Raw genomic sequence first — 27,761 nt, 5'->3', positions numbered from 1 at the left:
AGCTGGGGGGCGCACAGCAATCGTGCAGCAGTCGCACGGTGGGCAGCGAGCAGGAAGGGAGCGGCGGCTACTCGGGAGGCGGAAGGGTCAGGCGAAGTGAAGGAGGGGGGGTCAGCGAGGAGGGAGGCGGTGAAGGAGGGAAAGGCGGGAGGCAGCTGGGAAGGAGGCGAAGCGAAGCGAGGGCGGGAGGCAGCCGGGAAGGAGGCGAAGCGAAGGAGAGAGAAGCGAACAGAGAGAAGCGGGCAAACAGACACAGAGAGAGAGAGAGAGAGAGAGAGAGAGAGAGAGAGAGAGAGAGAGAGAGAGAGAGAGAGAGAGAGATTTGATATGGTTCCTCACGCAGGCTTTATCTCGGAGGGCTACATTACATGAGATGATTCGTGATTATGGACAAGTATGTAATGACTTAAGAAGACTTATTACACTCTTAGAAGATTACCAGTTGCATGGAAAGAACAACCAAGCAAACAAAGGGGGTGGTTCAAGCACTAATGCTCAAGATCTAAGGCAAGCCCGAGAAAGACTTGCGAAAGGAGAAGAAGAAATGAAGAAGGGAAACCCTGTCGACCACTATTTGGTGTTGTATGTTCTCTCAATGGACCATTTTGTCTTGTTCATCCTTACTGTGCTTTGGAGAGAAATAAATAATGAAATATTTGCCAATTACTTATGATGAGATCAAGTAGATTTACAGTTTTGTATTTTTACTTACTTTATATTGCTCCATTTGGAGGGAGGGGAGGAGAGGAGACCTACACTAGGGAGGGAGGGACCTTATGGTGCTTCCAAGGTGTAAGACATCTTGATTGTGTGATGGATTTACAAAAGTAGATGGGAGTTTCATCTTTTTAGAGGGGTCTGGATGGTATTCCGTCCATTAATTCAATGAATGCTTTATGTGTTATGTATTTGCTTTAGCTAGCCTCAGTCAATTTTTCGGGGTTTGGTTTCTTTTTTGGCTTGGGTGGGTAATGTCTAGTTTCCATACGTTTGTTTGAAGGCAACGAATTGCTGAGATATTGTCAACTGTGGTCAAGGCTTCTCCATTCATGCCCAATTTTCCCTTCAATATGTTGTGTCCTCTAGGACAACCTTGCATGTTTTCTTGAGATCCACCAGAAGTTATAGCATTAAGCATATGCACACATGCATAGAAAACACACAGAAAGCAGTAAGCTGACTCACCAAACCAACCAGTGGCTTGACTACATATGACCCCCAAGCATGGGAGGGAAGCTAATGGCAATACTACCGTATCTGCGGATGACTAATGTATGTGTCCCATTCCACAACCGGCATCCACCTGAAGGTTAAACAATCCAGTCTGCCTCTTGGCTAGACTAGATTCACACCCACATGACTTTACACTCAGTCTTGAACAATCCCCTCGCTTATATATGCCCCTGGCCTTTATCGATAGCCCAGCTGCTTGGGATTATTTAATATATCCCCAACAGCCGGCCGCTTACCCATGTTATATAGTGCATAACCCATAGGGTTGAGACTTGTCCCTCGGTTGGTCTATGCTAGGGTGTAACATACTTCTCCTCACCTCCATAGGGACAAAGTCAATCTGTTAACCCCTCTAGATTTTTTTGTTCTTCTTTTGTTTTTTTAAATGGAAAAGAGATCCTTCTATTAGCTCAAAATCAAACAGTTATAGGCTGAATGTACATGCTCAGAACCCTCCAAAAAGGCCAAGTATCTGACCGGCGTGCCAGTGGAATCCCGTGCAAAGACTCAACTCGATGCCAAGCTGGGGGTGGGTGAAGATCCAACACAGAAACCACAGGACTTGTACGAGTTGATTTGAGCACCTGAAGTGAGACAGAAGTCCTCGATGGCAAGCACAAATCAGGTTTCCTCCTCCTCCCAAAAGTTAGGTGGCTCTGTCGTCGGCGAACTCATAGTCAAGTAGCTCCTTCTGGGACCTAACGGGGAGATGAAGGCCCTGAAGTCGCGTTCCGTGTGTGGACAGAAAGTTGCTCATTGCATCTACAATGAAGAGGAAGACGAAAGGGTGAGAGGGCATCCATGCTGACTTGATATGGTGATGAGGAACCTATTCTCTTTGACCCCTTGAAGGAGGTGTCACAAGATGGAAGTGTGCTTACCCTAATAAAAGATTGAATTCTTCATCAAGCATGGTTAATTTACTGTATACATAGCCATGATTCAAGAAACACATCTTTGATATAACATAGCAAGGCGTCCACATGAAAACTCTTCACAAAACTATAGTGATGACATAGCATTAGGGACCAGAAGATGGGCTGTGCCCCCCCCCCCCCCCCCCCCCCCAACAAACACAAACACACACACACACACACACACTTTTCCCCCCTTGAAGGTAAATTCTATTGCCTTACGAGAGTATTCTTATACAAGTAAATTGAACGGATAGCCTGGCCCAGCTGTGCACCACCGTTTCTTCCAAAAACTTTGAATGAAAACAAATCAATCAATCAGCTAGCCCAGCTACCACAAGCAACAAGGTGCCCAGCACCACCCTCAAGGATTGCCCAACAATCCTCAAGAGATGGAAGCCCTGCTTCCCAAGATCCAACTATCCAATAGCTGATTACCACCTTAGGCAAGTGCATAGCACTTCTCAAGAGTCTCCCTGCTTGATTCTTCACAAAAAACACCAGCAGCAGGTACAAGATTTGTTCTTCACCACCTCCAAGGTTTGATAATACTCCTCTTGTGGTTTCATGCTAGAAAGGGGCGCAAATCAGGTTCAGCAGCAGTCTGGCAGCACTAGAGAGCTCCCAGGCATAGCAAATGTGTAGAGAAATGACTGGAATTGCTGGTTGTACAGCTCTAATGTTGCCACACAGCTTTGGGCTGCCTGAAAAGGGCTGAAAACAGGTTGTTCAGTGGTAGCTATGCCAGGGGGGTTGAAATCAGGTTGTACAGCAATTGAGGCGCTAGAAGGGTCTGAAAACAGGGCGCCTAGCTGAGATAGGTGCCAGGAGAGGGCTGCAGTAGGGCGCCTAGCTTGAGGCATCAAGTAGATGTGAGGAAAATGGAATGAGAGAGCTTCTCTTAGCTGGTAGGTGCTCTTTTATAGACTTGGATGGGGTAGATAGCGTTACATGCTAGGGAATGAGATCACATGCAAAAGGTGAGGTTACATGAGCTTGCATGCATGTAGATAACTTTGCATGTAGCATGCATGCATATGTGGCATGCATGCATGCAGATAACTTTGCATGTAACATGCATGCATGTATGTGGGTTTGCATATGACATGCATGCATGTAGGTAGCTTTGCATGTGGAGTAGGTAGGCATGCATATGCATGAGCAAAGAGTGGACAGCCTTGAAAGTAGAGAAAGGAGTAGCCCCTCCTCTAATCTCCACAAGTTCTTCTGATGGCTTATATGTGTCATAGAAGAGGGCGACCAGCTCCATGAAGGGCCCACACTTCAACAAAGTTGACCGGTCTCATTTTAACGAGTGTGAATGCCCAACCTTATTATTAATCAATGTGAACACCTTTGGTTATAACTCTTCCTTGGCCCAAATACTTGTTTCTTCTGCACAAATCCACGCACTACAGGTGAATAGAAGATAGTTTGTGTGTAGCACATTGGTCCATGGGTGCAATTGAGGCATCTCGGGATCCATGGGTCCCACATGTGATGAAATCCACACATAGAAAACAATACACATATTAAAATAAACCATGCGCACAGCGTATGCATCTTAATCCATATTTTGGAAGAAACCCATCTATTCACATGTATTTGAAATCCTTGCAGACTTTGGCATTTGGCTCTCCAATGCCCATGGCCGCTTTCACATGCACCCTTGTGGCCAGGGTCTCCAAGATGCAACTGGCACTCACTTAGGTGGCCATGTTCACATGCTCCTTCATGGCAAGGTTCTCCAAGATGCAACTGGCACTCTCTAGGGAAGCATGGCCAAGATATGCCATGGCTGCATGCGGTGTCGTACACCCATGTCCATGCATGTGAATGATTAGTGGTATAATCCCGGAAAATTAGGAGGCAGTTACAAGAGGACTTGGCTGTGGGTGGTAGAATAAAGTGCCTAGACTCCCCTAATCCAACCAACCTGGAATCCCATATGAAACATGGTGCCCTCTAGGAAAGCCCAATCTACTCGGCTGTAGGCTTTCTCAAAATCCAAGAGTAGCACTGCTATGTTCTCCCAGCAAAGACGAGATGTGGCAGTCGCCTCCTAGAATGTAAAGATCTTATTGAGCACGCTCCTATCCTGGATAAAACAGGTGTGGGTGCTGTGGATCAAATATGGAAGGTGAGGCTGAAGGTGGTGCTTGATGGCTTTGGTAAGGAGGTTCCAAGTGTAAGCCCAATGGAGCGTGCAGCGACAAATTCAACCACGTGTACAAGATATATATATATATATATATATATATATATATATATATATATATATATATATATATATATATATATATATATATATATATATAGAGAGAGAGAGAGAGAGAGAGAGAGAGAGAGAGAGAGAGAGAGAGAGATGAAATGAAAATGAAATGATATATTAATGTCTTCAAAAGGCCAAAATGACCTATGAGACCAAAAAGGTTACAACAATTGGTGGATCTGATACAATGTCTGTGTAAGAAAAGCTAAAACAACTAAACAACTAATTGAAACTGAAACAACTATGAGAAAAGTAAGGTACTAGGAGCTCCTAATGGATAACATCTGGGCTGGAAAACTCCAGCAACAAAGGTAAGCATCATATACATCACTATCCAAAGATGTCTCTCATCGGTCGATGGCGGATATCCTCAATGTCCTCCATGGTGAGTATTCTGACTGGACGTCTCCCATGCCGTGCTAGTATGGTCCTGATCCTCTGTTGTAGTCTCCGCCAATGTCGAGATGGGCCTCTCATCTTGGGGCGCCTGGACCGCCCCAGCTCTATAGTGCGATCAATCAGTGTACCTCTGGTGCGGCTATACTCTGGGGCTAGCTGCAATGCCTGCTGGCCTAACTGCTTAATCTCTGGTCGAAAGAAGTCTGTAATCTGCCTCTGTAGGTGTCTCTCCCTCTCTGATCCCCTCCCTCTCAAGAGACCCTCTCTATGTCTACGTAGCTCCAGCAAGTATAATCCGAGGCATCTCTGATCCTGGTATCTCATGACTTTGGAAAGTGGTCCGAAACCCTCTCTGAACAGGCAGTGAAAACGGCCTCGTATCTCATAATATACTGGACAGTGACATATGTAATGTAACTCTGTCTCTGGCTCTATGGCACAACTGACAAATCTTGGCCTCAGCTGGTACTCCTCTGAATCTTCCAGTCTTAATCTCTAGCTGGTGTGAGGATGTGCGCATTTGACCAATAGCACAGCGTACCCCATGAGAAAGATGAGTATCCATGTAGCTGGGTCTAATCACAAACCCATCTTCCGTGAGTTGGAGAAGATGATCTCTATAGAAAGCCATCTTTGTACCAAGCTCGTGTGTCGGCTGTACCATGTCCTCCTAGTGTCCAGCTGAGTCAAGTCTTGCCTGATAAGTCTGGTAATCTTTGCCCGTGTGAGAGAGAGGGAGGGTGCATCCAGGGAGTATTGAAATGGAGGTAGCCTGTCCATACTAAAGCCATGCAGTTGGAACCAAGCTGTCATCTGTGCATACCAACATGATCCGTCTCCCTGTGATGCCAACTGTCGTGAAGACTTCAGGGCTAAGCGAGCATATATGTCTCTAGGGAGAGCCCAAGTGCTATATATAAAGGAGACTGATCGAGTGAGTGCCTCTACTATTAATGGGGGGCCAGCCATCCTGCACGGATAATATCATGTGGTACGGAGGCCTTGGCCCTAATCATCCGAGAAATCATAGAAACCAAGGGCCTCTCCATACATCTCCATCCATCAGTGCTACCAGCTCGGCTGTGGTGATCCACTGAGGGTCCCCATATCTCCACTCCATACAGCATGGCTGAAGTAACCAAAGTGTCAAAGGCCCAGCGTTGCTCTCCTCAAGGAAAATAGTGGGCCACTAAAAACCACACCAAGGTAAGTATATGCATCTGTATACTCCACTGTCTCCTGACCATATGTAAAGGTGGGTGCTGACCTCCTAATCCACTGTGCTGTGGTGTTAAACACCATCACCTTGGTTTTTACCAAGGTTAACAGACAATCCACTGTCCTGTGCAAACGTGTGCACTGCATCCAAATGACGCTGCATCCCTTCTGGAGAATCTGAGATCAACACAATATCATTTGCATAAAATAACAACGGAATCCTTGTCCCGTTTAGCTGTGCTCCTCTGTCACCCTCCCGCTTTACATAGTCCGAAACCTCATCCACATACTATTAAGGGACTAAGGTTATGTAGAAGGGTGAGAGAAGGGTGTGAGTGTGAATGGACTTGAGGTCCACTTGCTCACCTATTTAAAGGTGAAGCCATGAGGCATTTTGTATGAGAGCAAGGCCTAGTTGTATTCATAAACAACTTAATAAGCAAGATATTATTCTTGTATTTTTTGAGTCTCTCCTCTCCACACACTTGATCTAGCATGAGCACCACGTTTTCTCAACATGGTACTAGAGCTTAGGTGATTTGAACCACTTGTGGTGTAGATTAGGTCAAAAATCTTCATTTTTCTCTTATCTTTCTTGTGTGGAGCTCAAACCTCTTCCATTGGAGGCCTTCCAGCAGCCGGTAGAGGCAAAATCTCTCTGAGATTTCAACATGGGAGATGTTAAGGAGATCTAGGCGCATCAAAACGTACGGGCAATTTCTGAGAAAGATCACTCTCCGTCGCGGCATTGTTGACTGAGTGAGCCGCTTGCGTCTGCGCTGGCTGTACAAGCATTCGCCGCCTGTGAGTGATTATTGCCTATGGTGTTTAAGGGCTTTAGTAGTCCATTGAGTAAGGACTCTACAGCTCAAATCTGAGCCTATTTCATCCACTGAAGCGCCGGCTACAATCAAAAAACCAGGCGCCTCTCTTCTTCACCTTCAAGCTTCCATTAAAGCTTCAAGGTTGGATTTGTTCTTGCTCATATCATCACCTCCTTTGCTCTAATCAATCAAGTGATGAAGTAAATGTTTGTTACTGAGCTTTCTCTTGATTTTTAAGAGTTTCTATTCACATGAGGTATCCATAAGCCTCATGCTCAACAAGCTTCAACATCATCATCAATTTTCAAGCTTTCAAATGTTTCAAAGGGTGCTTTTAAGCACTATTTGTGTTATTTAACACTAATTAAGCTGTTAATCCAGCAAAGGGAGGTTATTATAAAGTGTTCTTAAACACTAATAGTGTTATTAAACACTAATGGTGACTAATCACCAAAATAAGTGTTATTTTACACTAAAAATGTGCTTTTTAGCACTAATTGTGTTTTATACACACTAATGGTGATATTAATCATCAACCAAAGTGTTGCTTAACACTAAGGTGGTCTTAACCATCAAAGGAGGAGGTCATTTATATTAAGAAGGCTCTTCTTCATCAACATGGAGGCCGGGCACACACCATAAGTGCCACATTCAAGTCTTCATCGTCAACCCGTTTCTTCCAAGGAGAAATGGTGCAACCATGAACCAATTGTCTTCATCTCATGAGTCAAAGAGGTTGAAGATCTCTGGTTTTTTCATCAACAAACTCAATACTTGAGTTGTTTAAACTTGAACACATGTACACTAAGTGTTCATTTTCAATGTTGTTGTGTATTACCCTTGAGGCCCTTGTTTGTAAGAGGCATAGGCATGTAATAAGCCGTATGCTCTCGTTTCCCAAGCCCAAGGCATTTCATTCCGCTACATATTCTGCACTTTCATCGTCTAAGATGAGTTGTAAGGTTGAGCATAGCATCCCTAAGTGCTCTACCTTATTGGTTGTCATGATTTTAAGCATCTTTTGGCATTACTTTTGTAAGAGGCATTGGCAACATTATGAGCCATGTCCTCTCCTTCTTGAGCCAAAGATGATAAACCTTATTTGTTTGAGTATTTACCTCAACCAATTACTCATTAAGCTTGTAACTTCAAACCCTAAAGGGTATCATTTAACCAACATGCATAAAAGCTATTGTAATTGTGGAGTAGACACTGCCCTTGACCAATCCATAAGGCAAGTGGTAAGACCCTGCCTTTCCCTTCCCTATTTAAATCTACCTCATTACTCATGGAGGAGATATATTATTCAAGGAAGCATAAAGCATGTTGGAGGACCATCTAAAAGCAAACCACTTAAGCAAGGGTGGCAGCCTTGTCATGATCATTGTGTGAGAATGGTCAAGGTGGAAAGCATGTGGTGGAAGCAATGGCATGTATGTCTCAACCATGTCATCTACAAGAAGTCAAGCAAATACAAAGAGTGGGGTGCACCATCATCGAGGTGTACATCTTCATCGACAACAAATAAAGACTTAGAAGGCAACATTGTATTAGCCTCTAAGGCTCTAGGAACACATTTGTAAATCCTAGATAACCACACCACCATAACACCTTGTATGCCTAATGTTATAAAGGCAACCTATGTCGAATACCACCTATTCCAATTCTTTCATAGTTGGTATTGAGGGGGGGTATTAAGGGACTAAGGTTATGTAGAAGGGTGTGAGAGAAGGTTAACAGACAATCCACTGTCCTGTGCAAACGTGTGCACTGCATCCAAATGACGCTGCATCCCTTCTGGAGAATCTGAGATCAACACAATATCATTTGCATACAATAACAACGGAATCCTTGTCCCGTTTAGCTGTGCTCCTCTGTCACCCTCCCGCTTTACATAGTCCGAAACCTCATCCACATACATCCCAAATAAGGTGGGAGAAAGGGGGCAGCCTTGTTTCACCCCGTTTAGCTGTGCTCCTCTGTCACCCTCCCGCTTTACATAGTCCGAAACCTCATCCACATCTCAGATATACCCTGAGTAGTACGTACTTGCCCCACAACTGTCCTGTATATAAAGCCATGATTCCCCAAATCAGCTCTGTGGGCACTCCCATCTCCTGTAGTCTGCGCATCAGTTTGGCTCTCGGTACTGTGTCAAAAGCTTTGCGGAAATCCACAAAGCAACAATAAATCCTCCTGCCATATGATCTGCCCTCCTCAATAATAGCTCTGAGTGTCAAGATATGGCCAAGAGTGGAGAAACCTCTCCTGAACCCTGCCTGCCGCCCTGATGCACGTATGCCCCTCTCTCTCTCTGTCCATCTACTCAACTCTTGCTCAAGAATAGATGCATATAATCTAGCCAATGTGTGACCAATCATGATGGTACGATAATTCCCAGGAAGCATGGGATCCCTTGACTTGAAGATAGACACAATCGTGGACATATTCCAAGTCTCAGGAAAACCCTCACACATGGCTCGGTTAAACATCATTGCAATAAGCTCTGCAAGCATATCTCTGGCATGAATAAAGTGCTCTGCTACCAAACCATCATGATCATATGCTCTCCCAGTCATAGTCACAGGGAATGGGCATTTTTAGGCTTGGGAATGTTGGGGATGGCATCATCTTCCCGTTCCCATTCCCGTCCCATGTCACTCTATAGTCACAGGGAATGGCCATTCTCAATCTTTTCTGTCCCCATTCCCCATCCCTATTTCGCGTCCCATTTGACTATGCTCCCAGTCCTCATCTTGTCAATAGCTTTCCTTACCATCTCAACAGTAAAGAAAGCACATGTCTTTGGGCATGGCTCCGATGGGTCTGGCAGGGGTGGCTGTCCTGGTGCCGTGTACAGGGATGCTGCATACTCACCCCAAATCTTTGTGGAGGTAATGGCTGGTGATGGTGAATGCTCCTGGAATAGTCTCCATGCCTCGCCTGAGTCCTGACTCATAAATAACTGATACAAATCCCTCTCTAACTGAGCAAGATAAGCCCTTTTCTTCCGTAGCACTAGGCGCCGGAAGGTAATCCGTGAGACTGTCTCTGAGTGGTAACACCCATGAGCACCTCTCTCTGTAATCTGATCCTCATCTCTCTGCACTCCTCATCATACTAGCTGTTCTGGGGCATGTTCCCAGATCGTTTGCGTGTAAGCTGACTATGGGGATATGCCTTTGATGCTACAGCATGAAGCGTCTCCATCAATATTTGAGTGAGCTCATCTAATGGCCGTCCCGGCTCCTCAGCATATAAGCGTCTGTATATCTCATCCGTGTACACGGTGTCAGTCTCCCTTGTAAGGTATAACGAGTGTGTGTGGAGACTTGTCCCAATGGAGCTGAAGGACAAGATAGCATGATCCACTACTACTCCAACCGGCCTAGTGCCTATCATAAAATCCTGAAAAAAGGGAATGAGCTCAACTTTATTGACTTGGCATTGTTGGCAATTTCAAACATATTGTTGAATATCAACATTCAAGAAATCTATTCTTACCCAATGCTTAGTCAAAATAGTCCACTGTACTAGCACCATGCCGATGTGGAAAGCAAGTGAAACCGCCCGCTGCCGAGAATCTCTGTCGGCCATTCAGGATGGCCAATCCATGTGCAGTCCCCATGTCTATCAAATACCGCCCATACTCAAGTGTGTTCCTCATCCTGTGAGAGTCTAGATAGGCCCATATCCCTAACATCAAGCTCCCTCAACATCTCCTCTGAGGTATCATAAAATACTGTCTGGTTATGGGCGATCCTCGCATTGAAGTCCCCCAGGAGAATGATGTCACCATCCCTGGAGAACTCCCAAATGTCATCATCCAAAATAGAAAAGGGGGACTGCCCGCTAGGTGATGCATACACTGATTTACTAGGAGCAAAATAGCATATAGCAATGTAGAGATATCTGCCCGTCTCTGCCCTCAGTCCGATCCACATGTACCTAGCCTGCTCATCTTTGCGGACTATATGTATCAGTGGCTGCAGCTCCTCTCTAAACAATACTGCCACTCCTCTTGAGCCCCGTCCTCTATGCTATGAATGAGTCTCTTGTCTACAAGCTGTGTCCCATCGGTATCCACTAACATGTGGCATGGACTGTCCAGGAGCCTGATGCGTTTCAGAGTAGAAGATGATGTCCCTCCCAGTGAAACTATCCTCAAAAGCCCCTACATCAAGGCGTAGAGATCCATTACAATTCCAAGTAGCAACTTTGAGTGTAGTCCCATAGGTTGCCCGCTAGGTGATGCATACACTGATTTACTAGGAGCAAAATAGCATATAGCAATGTAGAGATATCTGCCCGTCTCTGCCCTCAGTCCGATCCACATGTACCTAGCCTGCTCATCTTTGCGGACTATATGTATCAGTGGCTGCAGCTCCTCTCTAAACAATACTGCCACTCCTCCTGAGCCCCGTCCTCTATGCTATGAATGAGTCTCTTGTCTACAAGCTGTGTCCCATCGGTATCCACTAACATGTGGCATGGACTGTCCAGGAGCCTGATGCGTTTCAGAGTAGAAGATGATGTCCCTCCCAGTGTGTAACGCGCGGAAGCTCTGGGTAGTCTTCTTTCAGCCCTAAACACTCTTGGAAACCTTCTGATGCAAAAACGCACCATCTGATGCAAAAACGCAGGTAGAGAGAGAGTAGAGAGAGAGAGTGAGAAGTGCTGGAATTTCAGTATATACTATGATACAAAAAGGTACATATCCTTGCAGCCATGGGCTGCCTTCATAAAAAGGTAATAAACCCTAAAATCTGTCCCCTATGGGACCTCTAAGGATCCAATCCCCTAGTGGGAGAGAATCACTCAAATGAGGAGCACCCTTGGCCTTTTATACTTGCTCTTGGACTTCTAGGACTGCTGGAAACTGGCCGACTGCTGGTCGGCCAGTTATAAATGAGTTAAATGCCATTTATATCAGCCGACTGGTTATTCTTGTCTTGCCTTCATGCGCCTTGCTTCTTGGTTCAGCCGACAGCTCCTGTCCTCGGCCGACTGCTCCCTGGTGCTTCCCCAAGTCCAACCTGTCCACTACTGCATCTTGTGCTCCACAGTCTGACTCTATCTGTTTCCTAGTCTTTATCTGCTTGCCTCTTCTGGATCTAGCCCTAGAAATGTCCATGGCATCTGTGATGCACATGACATCCCCCTCTGCTAACTTGATGACGGGAATCCAACCTGCTCTTGGATGACTGTCATCATCCCAATCCGGTTCCGAAGTCCCTCTGTCATCATCCATCCCTGGCAAACCTTTTTCTCTGAAAATCCGGTCTGTTCTCCAAACCACTCTGTCTCTGATGAAGATCTATGCATCTGGTCTTCCTCTAGTCCACAATCCATTCCTGCCCCTGGCTCTGAACACGGTCTTGGTCTGGAACTGAGTCTGGCACTCTCACATCACCCTTGGAGGATCAACCTCCCTTGGGACCGTAACCTGAGAACCTATCTGGCTCACGGAACTGCCATCCCCATCTGGCACTGTGGAACACCACCAACAAACTTCCTGGGAGTTCTTCCCGATCTGTGTTCTTGCCTTGGGCTTCGAATCCGTGTACTTTCCTGTACCTTGGACCTGTACACCATCATCTGGGACTGATTCAGTGTTTAGCTTGGCTGAGCCTGATGCTCTGATACCAATGTAACGCGCGGAAGCTCTGGGTAGTCTTCTTTCAGCCCTAAACACTCTTGGAAACCTTCTGATGCAAAAACGCACCATCTGATGCAAAAACGCAGGTAGAGAGAGAGTAGAGAGAGAGAGTGAGAAGTGCTGGAATTTCAGTATATACTATGGTACAAAGGTACATATCCTTGCAGCCATGGGCTGCCTTCATAAAAAGGTAATAAACCCTAAAATCTGTCCCCTATGGGACCTCTAAGGATCCAATCCCCTAGTGGGAGAGAATCACTCAAATGAGGAGCACCCTTGGCCTTTTATACTTGCTCTTGGACTTCTAGGACTGCTGGAAACTGGCCGACTGCTGGTCGGCCAGTTATAAATGAGTTAAATGCCATTTATATCAGCCGACTGGTTATTCTTGTCTTGCCTTCATGCGCCTTGCTTCCTGGTTCAGCCGACAGCTCATGTCCTCAGCCGACTGCTCCCTGGTGCTTCCCCAAGTCCAACCTGTCCACTACTGCATCTTGTGCTCCACAGTCTGACTCTATCTGTTTCCTAGTCTTTATCTGCTTGCCTCTTCTGGATCTAGCCCTAGAAATGTCCATGGCATCTGTGATGCACATGACACAGTGAAACTATCCTCAAAAGCCCCTACATCAAGGCGTAGAGATCCATTACAATTCCAAGTAGCAACTTTGAGTGTAGTCCCATAGGTCTCGTGCCGTCATGAAGAGCGCCTCTCCATAATCACCACTCTACCTTCTCTATAGAAGGCCACTTTCCCGATATGAAATGATATATTAACGTCTTCAAAAGGCCAAAATGACCTATGTGACCAAAAAGGTTACAACAATTGGTGGATCTGATACAATGTCTGTGTAAGGAAAGGTAAAAACAACTAAACAACTAACTGAAACTGAAACAACTATGAGGAAAACATCACTATCCAAAGATGTCTCTCATCGGTCGATGGCGGATATCCTCAATGTCCTCCATGGTGAGTACTCTGACTGGACGTCTCCCATGCCGTGCTAGTATGGTCCTGATCCTCTGTTGTAGTCTCCGCCGGTGTCGAGATGGGCCTCTCATCTTGGGGCGCCTGGACCGCCCCAGCTCTATAGCCCGATCAATCAGTGTACCTCTGGTGCGGCTGTACTCTGGGGCTAGCTGCAATGCCTGCTGACCTGACTGCTCAATCTCTAGTCAAAAGAAGTCTGTAATCTGCCTCTGTAGGTGTCTCTCCCTCTCTGATCCCCTCCCTCTCAGGAGACCCTCTCTATGTCTACGCAGCTCCAGCAAGTACAATTCGAGGCATCTCTGATCCTGGTATCTCATGACTCTAGAAAGTGGTCCAAAGCCCTCTCTGAACAGGCAGTGAAAACGGCCTCATATCTCATAATATACTGGACAGTGACATATGTAATGTAACTCTGTCTCTGGCTCCATCTGGCACAGCTGACAAATCCTGGCCTCAGCTGGTACTCCTCTGAATCTGCCAGTCTCAATCTCTAGCTGGTGTGAGGATGTGCGCATCTGACCAATAGCACACCGTACCCCATGAGAAAGATGAGTATCCATGTAGCTGGGTCTAATCACAAACCGATCCTCCGTGAGCTGGAGAAGATGATCTCTATAGAAAGCCATCTTCGTACCAAGCTCGTGTGTCGGCTGTATCCATGTCCTCCTAGTGTCCAGCTGAGTCAAGTCTTGCCTGATAAGTCTGGTAATCTCTGCCCGTGTGAGAGAGAGGGAGGGTGCATCCAGGGAGTACTGAAATGGAGGTAGCCTGTCCATACTAAAGCCATGCAGTTGGAACCAAGCTATCATCTGTGCATACCAACATGATCCGTCTCCCTGTGATGCCAACTGTCGTGAAGACTCCAGGGCTAAGCGAGCATATCTGGCTCTAGGGAGAGCCCAAGTGCTATGTATAAAGGAGACTGATCGAGTGAGTGCCTCTACTACCAATGGGGGGGCAGCCATCTCTGCACGGATAATATCATGTGGTACGGAGGCCTTGGCCCTAATCATCCGGGAAATCATAGAAACCAAGGACCTCTCCATACGACTCCATCCATCAGTGCTACCAGCTCGGCTGTGGTGATCCATTGAGGGTCCCCATATCTCCACTCCATATAGCATGGCTGAAGTGACCAAAGTGTCAAAGAGCCACAGCTTTGTTCGAGGTTCCTGAAATTGAACCTGCGAACACATGCTCTCTAGTCTCCCCAATGCTGCATAAGCTCTGGTCAATCTGGTCTCCGCTGCTCTCCTCAAGGAAAATAGTGGGCCACTAAAAACCACACCAAGGTAAGGATATGCATCTGTATACTCCACTGTCTCCTGACCATATGTAAAGGTGGGCATTGACCTCCTAACCCACTGTGCTGTGGTGTTAAACACCATCACCTTGGTTTTACCAAGGTTAACAGACAATCCACCGTCCTCTGCAAACATGTGCAATGCATCCAAATGACGCTGCATCCCCTCTGGAGGATCTGAGATTAGCACAATATCATCAGCATACAATAACAGCGGAATCCATGTCCCTGCTAGCTGTGCTCCTCTGTCACCCTCCCGCTCTACATAGTCCGAAACCTCATCCACATACATCCCAAATAAGGTGGGGGAAAGGGGGCAGCCCTGTTTCACCCCAATAGTGGAGTGAACCATCTCAGATATACCCTGGGTAGTACGTACCTGCCCCACAACTGTCCTGTATAAAGCCATGATTCCCCAAATCAGCTCTGTGGGCACTCCCATCTCCTGTAGTCTGCGCATCAGTCTGGCTCTCGGTGCTGTGTCAAAAGCTTTGCGGAAATCCACAAAGCAACAATAAATCCTCCTGCCATATAATCTGCCCTCCTCAATAATAGCTCTGAGTGTCAAGATATGGTCAAGAGTGCAGAAACCTCTCCTGAACCCTGCCTGCCCTGATGCACGTATGCCCTCTCTCTCTGCCCATCTACTCAACTCCTGCTCAAGAATAGATGCATATAATCTAGCCAATGTGTGACCAATCATGATGGTACGATAATTCCCAGGAAGCATGGGATCCCCTGACTTGAAGATAGGCACAATCGTGGACATATTCCAAGTCTCTGGAAAACCCTCACACATGGCTCGGTTAAACATCATAGCAATAAGCTCTGCAAGCATATCTCTGGCATGAATAAAGTGCTCTGCTACCAAACCATCATGATCATATGCTCTCCCAGTCCTCATCCTGTCAATAGCTTTCCTTACCATCTCAGCAGTAAAGAAAGCACACGTCTCTGGGCATGGCTCCGATGGGTCTGGCAGGGGCGGCTGTCCTGGTGCTGTGTACAGGGATGCTGCATACTCACCCCAAATCTCTGTGGAGGTAATGGTTGGTGATGGTGAATGCTCATGGAATAGTCTCCATGCCTCGCCTGAGTCCTGACTCATAAACAACTGGTACAAATCCCTCTCTAACTGAGCAAGATAAGCCCTCTTCTTCCGTCGCACTAGGTGCCGGAAGGTAATCCGTGACTGTCTGTGAGTGGTAACACCCATGAGCACCTCTCTCTGTAATCTGATCCTCATCTCTCTGCACTCCTCATCATACCAACTGTTCTGGGGCATGTTCCCAGATCGTCTCCGTGTAGGCTGACTATGGGGATATGCCTCTGATGCTGCAGCATGAAGCGTCTCTATGAATATCTGAGTGAGCTCATCTAATGGCCGTCCCGGCTCCTCGGCACATAGGCGTCTGTATATCTCATGATTCATCCATGTATACGGTGTCAGTCTCCCTCGTAAAGGTATAACGAGTGTGTGTGGAGACCTGTCCCAATGGAGCGGTGCTGAACTGAAATGTGAGAGTGAAGGACAAGATAGCATGATCCATTGCTATTCCAACCGGCCTAGTGCCTACCATAAAATCTTGAAAAGAGGGAATGAGACTGGGCTGAGCCATAACATAGTCCACTGTACTAGCACCATGCCGATGTGGAAAGCTAGTGAAACCGCCCGATGTTGGGAATCTCTGTAGGCCATTCAGGATGGCCAATCCATGTGCAGTCCCCATGTCTATCAAATACCGCCCATACACTGTATGTTCCTCATCCTATGAGAGTCTAGATAGGCCCATATCCCTAACATCAAGCTCCCTCAACATCTCCTCTGAGGTATCATAAAATACTGTCTGGTTATGGGCGGTCCTGGCATTGAAGTCTCCCAAGAGAATGATGTCACCATCCCTGGAGAACTCCCAAATGTCATCATCCAAAATAGAAAAGGGAGACTGCCCGCTAGGTGATGCATACACTGATGTACTAGGAGCAAAATAGCATATAGCAATGTAGAGATATCTGCCGGTCTCTGCCCTCAGTCTAACCCACATGTACCTAGCCTGCTCATCTCTGCGGACTATATGTATCAGTGGTTGTAGCTCCTCTCTAAACAATACTGCCACTCCTCCTGAGCCCCGTCCTCTATGCTCTGAACGAGTCTCCTGTCTACAAGCTGTCTCCCATCGGTATCCACTAACATGTGGCATGGACTGTCCAGGAGCCTGATGCGTCTCACAGTAGAAGATGATGTCCCTCCCAGTGAAACTATCCTCAAAAGCCCCTACATCAAGGCGTAGAGATCCATTACAATTCCAAGTAGCAACTTTGAGTGTAGTCCCATAGGTCTCGCGCCGTCATGAAGAGCGCCTCTCCATAATCACCACTCTACCATCTCTATAGAAGGCCACTTTCCCTTTCTCTCGGGCTGCCCTTATCTCGAGCATAACTTCTTTCATGTGGGCAAGTTGCGAGAGTGTGAGGTCATCTCCAAGAAATATTCCCGTTTGCTTGAGTGTAGGACGTCTCTTCAAGAAGTCCTTCTTTGCTTCCATGGAGGGGAAACGAATGATAAGTGCTCTCTCCTTGGAAGAAGATTCGCCACTACCTTCCCTTTTCTTTCCCACTCTCCATGCCTTTGTGTGCGTGGCTTCAATGCCCATCATAGAGAAGAGCTCCTTGGTTTCCCCTTCCGCATCATCACGGTCTTTTAGACCGGACACTCGTACATGTAAGGCCCGGGTCTTCCTCCTTTGCTCCTCTTCAAGGGTCATGTTGATGATGGTGGGAGTGGGGATGGGTGGCGATTCTTTACCTTTCCCTTTCTTGGCGACCTCGATCCATTTCTCGGCCTCGTCCATCTTCTTTTGTGTCTTTGTGATCACCTCCACCCATGAAGATGTCTTCTCTTTATGTTGCTCCTCCTCCTCTCGAATGATCCTCATTTGTTCCTGGATGGTATTCAGCTCTTCAATCAAGGAGGGCTGAAATTCTCCATCCTCAAGCTTGCTTTTTGAAGTGGCTTCCAACTCCTTTTTGAGGGCTGAGATTTCAGCCGCTTGACTTTTAGCATGCAGTTTGGCCTCCACTAGTTCCTCCTTTAAGGCTGAAATCTCAGCCTCTTGCTTGGAAGATCTCTCTTCGAGCTCCTGGATTTTGTCAAATCCCTTCTCGAGTTTGGAGAGGCGGTTTATGATTGCAGTAACGGAAGAGTCGACCATCTTCTTGTTTTCTTTGATAATTGTGCCAAGCTTGTCCTCTACCTTCACGAGCTCCTCTTTAAACCCGGTCTTGGCCATGACTTTTTGCAGAACTTCCCACAGCCAATGGACTGAAAATTAATCCATGACAGCAGCACGAAACAGCAGCAACAGGGAGGGGGGGGTCAAGTCATGCAGGGGAAAGGGAAAGAGAGGAGATTCAGCAGAGAGAGAGAGTTATGTTGCTGCCTTGGGGGCCTGACTAAGGGTGGGTGGGCAAAGGGACCAGCGAAGAGAGAGAAAGAGGGGGCGCAGGCAGGTAGCATGAGGGGGAACAGCGAAGGGAGAGAAAGGGCGGGGCGCAGGCAGGTAGCGGGAGGGGGAACAGCGAAGAGAGAGAGAAAGAGGGGGGCGCAGGCAGGTAGCGGGAGGGGTGAGAGAGAGAGAGAGAGAGAGAGAGAGAGAGAGAGAGAGAGAGGGGACAAAGGGCGGGGTGCAGGCGGGCCAGAGGGCGCACAGGCGGGGAGGAGGGGAGGGAGAGATGCGCAAGAGAGAGAAACGGGGGGGGAGAGAGAGAGAGAGAGAGAGAGAGAGAGAGAGAGAGAGAGAGAGAGATGGGAATAGGGGTTGCACACACTACACCATGTTGAGCGGGGAACAAGCCCCATCCCCTCTTCAAGAATTTATTTCAAGAACAATCCACGGGCTTTTCCAAACGAGGACCAATACAACAAATGAATGCAATATCAAACAAGAGTGCCGATTTCGAGGTCGGACTGAAGTCGATGTCGAGACACAAGATCTCTATTGTCGACTGCACCACGAGAATGACCCACAAAAGTCTTACACGGGGCTAGTACCAATATCCAATGTCTGAACCAAATTATGATGCTCACAAATACCCACAAGAGCTCTGTACTCAGTATGGAAAAGAGTTCGAAAAAGTCAAACACCCAGGGTGGTGGTGTTGGTAGGATAAGAAGAGGTAGCACCAAAAACAACTCGGGATTCTTCTTTGCAAGGGTGGCACAACAGGCGACGGTGGTGCTACTAGAGTGGCACATGCGTCGCTTGGTTGCGTAGGAGGCTCTGTTTAGAGGCGGCGCAGGTAGCTGCAGTATTGGTGCTGTTGGCTGAGTCAGGTAGTACAAGCGGCTATAGGGCTCATAGGGCGGTGCTGCTGCGGCGGAGGCGGCAACGGAGTTGGTGGCGCAGGAGGCGGAGCAGCCAGAAAGTGGGCGCTGCAGAGGTGCTACCGCCGGCGGAGGTGAAGGAGCTGGGTGTTGTATGGAGGTGAAGAGGGAATATGATGATGATCACGATTAGTCTTGTTTTCCAGAAAGCTAAGCTCCAAGAATTTCTATGCTCCACCATGAGGGTAAAGGTTCTTATATACTTGACGGGGGGTTCATGCTTTTGCCTTGCCTTGCTTTTGCTTTGCCTCTTTGCTTTTGTTTTATTAAATATTAATAATAGTCAAAGTTCTTCATTTGTGCTTTTACAATCTTTAGGGCCTTGCTTTTTGGCCATGGAGTTGCTTTTTGATGAAAAAGCGGCTTTTAGCTTTTTGATCTAGTTCGATGTCCTCTTTTCAATGGTGTCCTCAGCTTTTGGTCAACATAGTTTGACTTTTTGCTTTTCTTGCTTTTTGACCAAGAATAGTGCTTTGTCCTGTGCCAACTTAAGGATCCCTATTCCCATGTGTTCATCAACTTGTCCAAGTGTCAGGGCATGAGTCCCATCATGTGAAAAGAGCATGGAGGACCAAATAGTTACATTCCCTTCCTCTCATATGACAATTGTCCTCGATTGTGGGATACAAATATTTCATATGATCGTGGTACTAGTCCCATGTGGTGCTCTTGTGCATCTGGTCTTTCGTCATATGTGGTGCCTTTTGCTCCTCTGGCAAGATCTTTATGCCTTTCTTTGACCTATGTCCTTATTCTTGACGGTACATGTTCTTCATAGCCTGTCACATGTGTTAGATGTAATAAATTCATACTCACCTTCTGCAAAAACTAGACACAAGCTAGCCAACAAACAAGTATTCATCATTCGCATCTACTTGGTATTCCAGGGTCTGGCCAGGTAGTCTGGAGCCTAGTGGACTATTTCATGCCATAAATCCAAGCATTGTCCACACATCAAAAACAACACACAAAGTCAAAGAATTTCAAACATACATTAGTATGCAATGCACAAGTAATGATCTTCCTGTTCATGGATTGTCCTTTTTGGTTTCATTGAAACTGTGTTGAGCCATCTAGTTCTCGAGGGAAACTGCTTAGACTATCCTCAAGGCCATCTGGTCACTAAGACCGCATGAGAAGTCTTCCATAGTCATCTGGGCCATCTGGTTGCATTGACCGTCCGAATATGAGATCCAATATAGTCATATGGCCCATCTGGTCGCAATGACTGATCGACTGCGAAATCCAATACAATCATTTGGGTCATTTGGTCACAATGGTCGCTCGATTGCAAAATCCAATAGTCATCTGGACCATGTGGTCGTAATGACCGCCCGATTGCGAAGTCCAAAATATGTGGCATCGTTGTCGTCCAATGGGTCTTTTGGCATCATTGCCTCCCATATTCAAATGTTGCTCCTTGGGCTTTTGGACGTTGTGCCACCCAAACCAGAGCATATCCAATCAAAACCATTATATAAGCAAGATAATGATCAATTCCATTTCAATATAAATATATACAATGAAGAGGACTAGCGGTACAATCCCTCCCTCTTAAATCTGTCTTGGTCACAAGACGTTTCAAGTGTGTACTTCAAATACATATGGACCAATTGCTTCCTCATAAGCTCAAAGAATATTTGGGTAGTCCTTGAAGTACTCTTCTAGCATCCATTTGGCAACCATAGGCGAATAGTTCTTAAACTTCAAAAGGAATTTCCAAACCACAGTCCTTCCTCTTTTTCTCACGGAATGGAATACAATTTGTTCCGGTTGTAAAATTTCTTCTTGTTCTTCCACGTCTGGTGGATCTTGTATAGGCTCCTCTAGGGGTAATCCTGTATATGGGTTCAGTAAACTGACATGGAAGGCATTATGTATCCTCCAATGATATGGAAGATCCAATCGGTAACACACATCATTGATCTTCTTGGTAACCTAAAAAGGTCCATAATATCTGGGGGATGGCTTAGGTTCCTTGTGTTGTCTTTCAAACCTGTGCAAAGGCCATATCCAAATTTGGAACAAACTCGTCCGCAACATGAAAGATCTCTTCCTTGGTCTTTAAAATAGGGAACAACAATAGTTTGCCATAAATAATCTCAAAAGGAGCTTTGCCTGTTGAAGAGTGAACAGTGTTGTTGTAGGCAAACTCAACCAATGGCAAGTACTTCTCCCATTGATCCTTAGCTTCGAGAGCATCACACTTTAGCATATCCAAAATAATGAGGTTTGCAATCTCACTTTGCCCATCTGTTTGAGGATGATAAGCCGAAGAGAACTTCAGCTTTGTCCCCATGTTGTCAAAAAGTGCTCCCCTAAAGAAACTGGTAGTTCTAGGATCTCTATCCCCTACAATGGATTTCGGTAATCCGTGATGCTTGAAAATCTGCTGAATACACAATCTCGCTATATGATGTGTGCAAATGGTCTTGTTCATCGGAATGACGTGGGCTTGCTTACTGAACCTGCCAATAATAGTCCATATTCCATCATTCCCAAAGCTTGACTTTGGCAACCCAAAGATGAAGTCCATAGCAATACTTTCCCATGGAATATTGGGAATTGGCAAAGGTTGTAATAATCCTGTGGGTTTTTGTTGATCAAGCTTGACCTTCTGACAAACCAAACATTCTTGAACAGATTGATCGATGTCCCTTCTCATGCTTGGCCAATAGAAATAACTCTCCAAAGCTTGAGTTGTTGTCATGATTCCTTTATGTCCCATATAAGGTGGGGCATGGCATTCTTCCATTACCTTTGGTCTCAAATCCTTAGTCACAAATAAACGGGTCTGCATCATAAGAAACCCTTCCTTGATGACATAAGAGGTCACAAAGTCTCCATTCTGCAACCTGTCCCAGATGTTCTTGAAATCTTTATTTGTAGCATAAAGATCTTTAATCATAGTCAAGTCCAAATGATATCCCATAGAAACTACATGGGTCATGGGTCTTCGAGATAGAGCATCTGCTACTTTGTTGTCTTTACCATGGGTATGCCTCTAAAAATGAAATTGGGCCAAATAACTAGCCCATCTTATATGCTTTTCTGATATCTTAGTTGAGACATAAAATACGTAAGACTTTGATGATCCATCTTGATAACAAACTCAACACCCATAAGATAATCAATACTGGTCCTTTGGTAGCATAAAATTTAGTGCTTCAAAGGATTCTTTTTCAACTTTGGTCCACCGAAATCGCATGGCTTTCTTTGTCAAATCATGGAGTGGACTTGCTACCACAACAAACCACTTGATGAACTTTGTGTAGTAAGAGCATAAGCCAAGGAAACTTCGAATTGCATGCACACCAGTCAACTCTGGCCATTCCACAAGAGCCTTGACTTTTTTTGGGTCCATCTTGACCCCTTCCTTGGACATTATATGGCTCAAGTAGTGAATCTTTGACAAAAAGAACTCACTCTTCTTGCCATTCACATACAACTTGTGCGTCTGTAATTCCTGAAATACCATATCCAAGTCGATGCTCTTCTTCATTCTTTGAATGCACAATAATGTCATCAAAGAAAGTAGCTGCAAACTTTCTATGTGCTTGAAATATTCTTTCCATAATTCGGTTGAAAGTAGCCGGGGCATTGGTAAGACCAAAAGGCATCACCAAATACTCATAGAGTCCAAAGTTAGTCGTGAATGTGGTCTTGTGAATGTCCTCTGGAACAATCTTGACTTGATGGTAATCACTCTTCAAGTTGATTCTACTAAAGATAGTGGCTCCATCCAATCTCTCCAGGATATCATCAATCCTAGGAATAGGAAACCTATTCTTTGCAGTGATCTTGTAAAGAGCCCTGTAATCAATACACATACGCCAAGAACCATCCTTTTTCTGAATCAATAAGACTGGGGAGCAAAAAGGTGATGAGCTAGGTCGAATCAAATCCTTTTCCAAAAGCTCGGTCACTTGCTTCATAATCTCCTCTTGTTGAGCTTGACTCACTCCATAAGGAGGTCTGTTAGGAGGTGAGCTTCCTGGCATGATGTCAATTTGATGATCTTCCGGTCTCTTTGGAGGTAGCTCTCCTGAAAGAGTGTCTACAAAACTCTCTTTGATTAAATGCAAGTTAAAACTGATCGTGGAGTGAAGCTGCGCTTCCCCCTTGCTGTCGTGCTCTCGCGTTCCCCCCTCTTCGCCGCCCTCCTGTCCACCTACGCCTCCTCTCCCCCTCCCTCCCCCCCCCTCCCCCTCCCGCCCGGTTTCTCGCCGCTGCTCACTCTTTCTCCTGTTGGCGCCTTGCCTGTCCCCCCACTTTGCCCCCCCTTGCTCTCGACTGCGTCCAGCCCCCCCTCCCCCCTGTGCTCCCCCCCTCGCTCCTGCCTGCCAGCCAGCCCCGCTTCCCCAACCCTTCTGTCGCCTACACAACCTATCCCCTCCCCTGGGTCCAGCCTATGCCTCCCCCTCCTTCCTACGCCTTCCCCCCCTTCTTTCCCTTCTCTTTGCTCAAAGAGTTCCCGTCAGTCCCCCCCGCCCCCCCCCCCTCCGTTCATGCCGTAGTCTTGTCGCCCCCCCCCCCCCCCCCCCCCCCCTTCTTCCTTGGTCTTTGGCAACACCTTCACCTTGAGGGCTTTTTTCTATTATCGGCAATTTTCAGCCTCTTTTGGTCTTCGCCCCCAAGAGGACTCCATGGTAGCCACTCCGTCTCCCCCGACAAAGGCCACCGTTACCTGCCTTTCGTTTTTGAAGCGGACGTACAGCTTCTCGCTACGACGGTAGCATCCCTAGAGGCCTCCACTCTAGTATGCAAGATTGTCGGTAGCTGCCCCACGTGTGGCCAACTCAGAGATCTCCTTCAAGCTAGCCTCCTAGGTGCACTTGCAAAGATCGCAGATATTGATACATTCGGGTGTGGCTACTACCAGGTTGAGTTCGATTCACCGACGACGTCTGATCTTGTCATGCAGCTGAGCCCTGTTGCATTGCGTACGGCCCATGCCTTCTTTGCACGGTGGCATCACGGCTTCGACTCGGCATCTCACCCTCTAGCTAGAGTTCCAGGCTTTCCTGTGACAGTCTGCTTTCCGGGCTTCAGGAAGGAATACCTTCCTCTTCTCTCGGTGATTGGTGGTGCCATCGGGAGAGTGATGGAATCTACCCCCCCCCCCCCCCCCCCCCAAAAAAAAAAGAAAAAGAAAAAGAAAAACGTTGCCTCGGTCCTCGCTCGAGCGGCCAGGATTCCATCTCTCCGCATCTGTGTTGCCTCGCCGGATTCAATGCCTCACATGCTATCTATTCCCAGTCTTCGGGGGCCCCCATTATGTAGAGAGTGTAGTATTCCGACCTTTTAGGCCAATGTTTGATTTGCAGGCAGATGGGTCACCTGGCCAGAGCTTGCCCTCGGCGTCAGTCTAGGAGACCGCCCTTGCCCCTGGTGGTTCCCCTTGCTACTTCCCGCTCAGATCCGCACTAGGGGGCCGAGGGAGGAGCAGTTTCCCAGGTTGCGGAGCAGTAGGTACCGACCATGGATGACCCATCAACTGAAGAGTGGCGGACCGTTGGCCCTCGCTTGGGTTGCCAACCGAGCACCAGAGCTAAGCGTCGCTGTGGTGCACGCCAGGTTGGCAACATGCATGAGGATTCGGTTATGTCAGAGAACCGTTATGAGCACTTATCACAGATCCGCCAGTAGATGGCGGGCCCCCACTAGTCACACAGAGAGCTCACCCCCCCCCCCCCCCCACCCCCCCCCCCCCCCCCCGATTTGGCGGCCGATTCTTGGTCATGACTCCTCTTCCGGCCCTCATTGCCTGGTGGGGCTGATCGACCCCACCCTCTCTCCATCGAGACTTCCCCAACAACCTTCCTCTCCGATGGATGAATCTCAACAGCTTCCTCTTCTCTAGCCTCTCCGCCTTTTCTTCAAGAGAAATCCTTGCTCTGATACCACTGGAAGCCCAATGGAGCGTGCAGTGACAGATTCAACCACAATACAAGAGAGAAAGATGGGAATAGGGGTTTAACACATGCTGAACGGGGTCCCGCCTCCTCTTCAGGAATTTATTTCAGGAACAATCCACGGGCTTTTTCAAGCCAGAACCAATACAACAAATGAATACAATATCAAATAAGAGTGCCGATGTCGAGGTCGGGCTGAAGTCGATGTCGAGGCACAAGATCTATGCTGCCGAGCTCACAGTGGAGCGTGCAGCGGCAGATTCAACCATGTGTGTGTGTGAGAGAGAGAGAGAGAGAGATGGGAATAGGGGTTTCACACACTACACCATGCTGAGCGGGGAACAGGGCCCATCCCCTCTTCAGGAATTTATTTCAGGAACAATCCACGGGCTTTTCCAAAATACAACAAATGAATACAATATCAAACAAGAGTGCGGATGTTGAGGTCAGGCTGAAGTTGATGTCGAGACACAAGATCTCTGTTGCCGAGTGCACCAGGAGAATGACCCACAAAAGTCTTAGACCGGGCTAGTACCAATATCCAATGTTTGAACCAAATTTTGATGCTCACAAATACCCACAAGAGCTCTGTACTCAGTATGGAAAAGAGTCCGAAAAAGTCAAACACCCAGGGTGGTTGTGTTGGCAGGATAAGAAGAGGTAGCACCAAAAACAACTCGAGATTCTTCTTTGCAAAGGGTGGCACAACAGGCAGTGGTGGCGGTGCTGCGGTGGCGGTGGCGGTGGCGGTGCTACTGGAGTGGCACAGGCGTCGCTTGGCTGTGCAGGAGGCTCTGTTCAGAGGTGGCGGGCAGCTGCAGTACTGGCGCTGCTGGCTGAGTCAGGCAGCGCAGGCGGCTACAGGGCTCACAGGGCGGCATTGCTATGGCGGAGGTGGTGGCAGAGGTGGTGGCACAGCTCACTGGGCGGTGCAGAGGCGGCGGCAGGAGGCGGAGCAGCCAAGAAGTGGGTGCTGCAGAGGCGCTACCGCCGGCGGAGGTGGAGGAGCTGGGTGTTGTATGGAGGTGGAGAGGGCTGGCTGCCAGGGGACATGGGAGGCAGGGCAGCCATTGGGGAAGCTGCAATCGTCATGTCGATTGGATCGGAGAACTGATGAACTAGTTGGCGCATAGAACGTGGCTGCTGTGGTGCCGAGAAAAGGATCACGCGCTGCGGGAAGGCAACGTGCATGAATAGGGGAGTGGGGGGAGCAGAAACCAGAAGGGGGAACCCAGCAGATGGGGGAAGGAGGGGGGGTGGGGTGCGGTATATCGCCTGCTCATCCTCGGGAAAACCTGAATCTAGTAAGAGGAAACTAGGGCCGCCCCACCCACCAAGATCTTGGTCTTGCGCTAAATGGTCATACCAATTACCAGAGAGAACCGTTGCCTTAGTAGGCGTGTGTCTGGCTGTTGATACCCTTCTAGGGAAGGGCGTTGCCTTCAGACTAGCTACCCACGGCCGGCACCCTCACCTGGCTAGGCTTGGCGTTGGGGAGATGGGTGGTTGGCTGCAAGATCGGGCTGGCCAGGCTCGCAGTTGCCACCGCGGACTGATGGGAGGGATGGGGCTGATCACCTACCTCATCTGCTCTTGTTGGGTGAGAGCGGGACGGGTTTTGGTAAGAGGCTAAGGGGTGTCCTCTGTGGGGCTGACGGTGATGACAAGCTCTAGCCAGGTGTCCCATGTATTGGCAAATGAAGCACTGCCAGCGGGGAGGCCCGCATACTTCACCCGTTGCATGAAAAGGCCCAGCGGCCATGGAGGTTGGAGAGCACAATGGGCTGGGAGAGCCTCTGGAGAGGCTATGCAGATCTGGATGGATGGTATCCTAGCTGCCATGGCTACCACTGAGGTGGCAGTCTGAGGGGTTTCTAAAACTTGGCTGATCGACCGTCCAATCGAGCAAATGAGGGGGTCGTACTCCTTTTAGAGTTGTGGGAAGCAGACTGACAGGGAAACCAGAAACACCTGCAAGGGGGTTGGGATGTGGGTTGAAGCCATGGTGCCATCTAGTGAAAAATGCTCAAGCTCTGTGTATTGCATTGGGGCTTTCTTGCAATACTTGATCAGCCGTTGCAGGTGAGTCGAACTCCACCTGGAAGTAGTTGTATCCAAGAAAATAAATATCAGTGATTTTCCCGGGCTCGCCAATGAGAGGTACTTGAGAGCAAATCACGAATCTGACCACTTGCTGGGCAGCTCCCAGCAATCTTGCAAACCAGTGAAGAGTCGTGAGTGAGAAGAGTGTAGAAGCTAAGAGCTGGAGCTCCGCTTCGGAAAAGAGGCAAGGGGTGGTGGCGTCGGTCGGGATGATGGAGCAATTGCCATGGAGTCCTCCTCGAAGCAAAAAGACCAAAGGAGCTGAACCTCGCCAAAAGAACAGAAAACCCCAAAAGAACAGAAAACCCCAACGTTGGAACCCGTCGGGAAAAGAAAGCGGATGGGTGGCCAAGGGAAAAAAGAAAGGGGTGGAGAGGTTCTGGGGAGGATAGGCAACAGTGGGTAAGCAGGGGCAACAAGGCAAAGATGGCGCAGGGGGGAGGGCGATAGGCAGAGAGAGAGAGAGAGAGAGAGAGAGAGAGAGAGAGAGAGAGAGAGAGATTTTATTAACGTCTTCTAAAGGGCAAAAAACGGCCTATGAGACAAAAC

The 27,761-nt window shown here is 47.6% G+C and overlaps 1 protein-coding gene across 4 annotated transcripts in view; it reads left to right on the top strand.

Moving 5' to 3' along the window:
* The window catches only part of LOC147608855 (uncharacterized), a 61,102-nt gene that overhangs the window by 21,649 nt on the left and 11,692 nt on the right, over positions 1-27,761 (top strand). For all 4 annotated transcript variants that reach the window (XM_086788158.1, XM_086788156.1, XM_086788157.1 and 1 more), the window contains one exon: positions 344-582. In XM_086788158.1, coding sequence (XP_086644284.1) covers positions 344-582 — 239 coding nt within the window. The remainder of the gene's footprint in view (positions 1-343; positions 583-27,761) is intronic.

This window comes from Cibotium barometz, chromosome 52, assembly GCF_041138505.1.
Source record: "Cibotium barometz isolate CiBa-2024 chromosome 52, ASM4113850v1, whole genome shotgun sequence".
Lineage (NCBI taxonomy): Eukaryota > Viridiplantae > Streptophyta > Polypodiopsida > Cyatheales > Cibotiaceae > Cibotium > Cibotium barometz.
The sequence above is the reverse complement of the archived record's forward strand: the minus strand, read 5'-3'. Positions and strand labels throughout refer to the sequence as shown.